The sequence below is a fragment of the Nanorana parkeri genome, unplaced genomic scaffold (assembly GCF_000935625.1).
Source record: "Nanorana parkeri isolate BGI_ZX_2015 unplaced genomic scaffold, ASM93562v1 scaffold622, whole genome shotgun sequence".
Lineage (NCBI taxonomy): Eukaryota > Metazoa > Chordata > Amphibia > Anura > Dicroglossidae > Nanorana > Nanorana parkeri.
In genome coordinates this window covers 952,128-954,379 of record NW_017306890.1, presented here as the reverse complement: position 1 = coordinate 954,379, position 2,252 = coordinate 952,128, and the positions used below count along the sequence as shown (strand labels likewise).

The window sequence follows — 2,252 nt, the reverse complement described above, 5'->3', positions numbered from 1 at the left end:
ACCCACCCCCATAGTTCTCCTTTAAAAGTGTCTATAGTAAAAATGTGGAAGAATTTCTCACCTTGCTAATCTCGAACCCAAACACCTCCTCAAAGTACGCCGGCTGGCTGATGAGCAGCAGGTAGAACGTCCAACTCCTACAGAAATTTGCAACTATGATTGCATAGACAGGCATCGAGGTGAAGAACTTTCTCCAAGGAGTCTTGAATTTCTGGAGGGGAAAACATCGGTTGCTGATTATAGGAAACATCACCGAGGAGTGATTGGGGTTGTGGGGACACTGTGATTTGATTGCCACGCAAGCTCTCCGACCTTCTCCTCGTTGACTCACCTCAAGTCCGCCCATGAGGTTGGCGCTCTCGCCAATGCTTTCTTCAATGTATGTGCGTTCTTCTTCCGAGATGGTGGGGTGCGTTGCCGGGCTCTCGTAGGAAACCAGAATCCAGAAGAAGTACCAGACTATTCCGAAACTCCCTGCGCGGACACAAGTCATTATTATTATTATTACACCCCCTTCCTCTGGCTGAGCTGAGTCATCTCATCATAGCGATGAATGGGGATTTCTGCCACCGTGTCTAATAAGCGCGGGGAGGATAATCTACTCCCAGAAGACCGCTAGCTCTCTCTCGTGCTCATGTCATGGTAGGAGTGACCAGCTTTATATCTAAAGTCACCTGATGCAATTTCACAGAGGGGCAGACACACTGACCTTTTCCATCAAGACAAGGACATTGCATACTAACACCCACCATATACCGTGTTTCCCCGTAATAAGACACTGTCTTATATTTGTTTTAGCTCAATAAAACACACTAGGTCTTATTTTCGGGGTAGGTCTTATTTTTTTTAAATGTATAACAATCCAAAGTTAATGCAAATCCAAATTAAATAATCCAAAATGGCAAAGTTAAGAATAGGGTGATCAGGGCAATCAGGGGTGCCATACCTTTCAAAGAGCAATTTGGTAACCAGAATGAGCGAAGCGTGCTTTCACTATGGATTCCTCACAGGCGGAGAGCATTTGGTATCACTCCGCCTGTGACAGGAGCCGGCGCTATAGAGGAAACATCGGCTAATGCAGCTCTGCTCCCTCCGGTGCCGCCTCGCTTCATCTAGCACTGGCTTCGTTGGCACCGCTGCTTCTCCCCCGCGGCTCCCCCTTATGCCACCTGGGAATGGTCACAACTGGGTCTTATATTTTAGCAATTCCCAAAAATGGTACTAGGTCTTAATTTCGGGGTAGGTCTTATTTTCGGGGAAACAGGTTATCTCCCTTAGGTTCCCTCTAAGGACATATGGAGGTTCAGCCTACGAAACATGTTCCGAGATTTTAATAACACGGTACAAGCCGTCTCATCAAATGTGTTTTAATTGGTTTTACGGAAGATGCTCCGACGCTTTCATTCCGGGAATAACACTAATGAGACCACCTTGACCCGAAGTGGAAGGGCCGTGTTATTTTCTGAGGGACATGTTCGGAGTCATTATCCTCCTTGCCACCGGCTGGCATCTCGCATGGGCCGGCACGTGACAGGTGAAATAATGCAAATATTATAAAAGTAATGGAACAAAAAGAAAGATGTTTACTTAAAATGCAGAGAGTCGATTTTGCAGGAGACCAAAAAAATTTGTCACAGAGGCTCAAGCTGGGCTGAGAAATGAAAGTTTGCTTTGTGCCTCTTTTAGGGTATCTATGCCATGTTATGTTTCCCTGTGGAGACGGGGCAAACAAAGTTCGCTTTTCTGGGGCTTTGTTATTGTATCTGTGCCAGGAGGAGTATCCCTCCTTAAAGCCGACTGTCCAGCTTCTACTGGCTGGCCTTCTGACGCAACAAACAATATACAATTGTGCCTTCCTCTGGATCCTCCAAAAACCACTTGAGTACCTCTCTTGTGACCAGGGACAAATTTACTCTTTCTGCTGCCCCAAGGCCAGGTTCCTCAATGTGCCCCCCTACCCGCTACATTTAGCCCGCCAAAGCAGGGCTAAATGTAGAAAACAACTGCCCCCCCGGCACTGCATGCCCCGGGCGTCGGAAGATAGGAATTCCACACCCCTGCTGCTCCGAGGCCGGGCCTTGGTTGGCCTTGTGGGAAATCCGGCCCTGCTCGTGACTTGTCTCACAGAGAATATGGCTCCAGATAAGGACTTCAGTTGCTAGGTTGCTAGTCCTCTAGGAGCCCTACTTTGTCTCCTGACCTTGATGGTGGACACTTGTCTAGTAATGGTTTCCCTGATCTCCATATTGTTG

At 47.6% G+C, this 2,252-nt stretch overlaps 1 protein-coding gene across 1 annotated transcript in view; it reads right to left on the bottom strand.

Moving 5' to 3' along the window:
- Window positions 1-2,252, bottom strand: part of SLC17A6 (solute carrier family 17 member 6) — a 28,761-nt gene that overhangs the window by 9,324 nt on the left and 17,185 nt on the right. The window contains exons 7-8 of the mRNA XM_018563017.1: window positions 332-474; window positions 62-211 (exon numbers count right to left, since the gene is read on the bottom strand). Coding sequence (XP_018418519.1) covers window positions 62-211; window positions 332-474 — 293 coding nt within the window. The remainder of the gene's footprint in view (window positions 1-61; window positions 212-331; window positions 475-2,252) is intronic.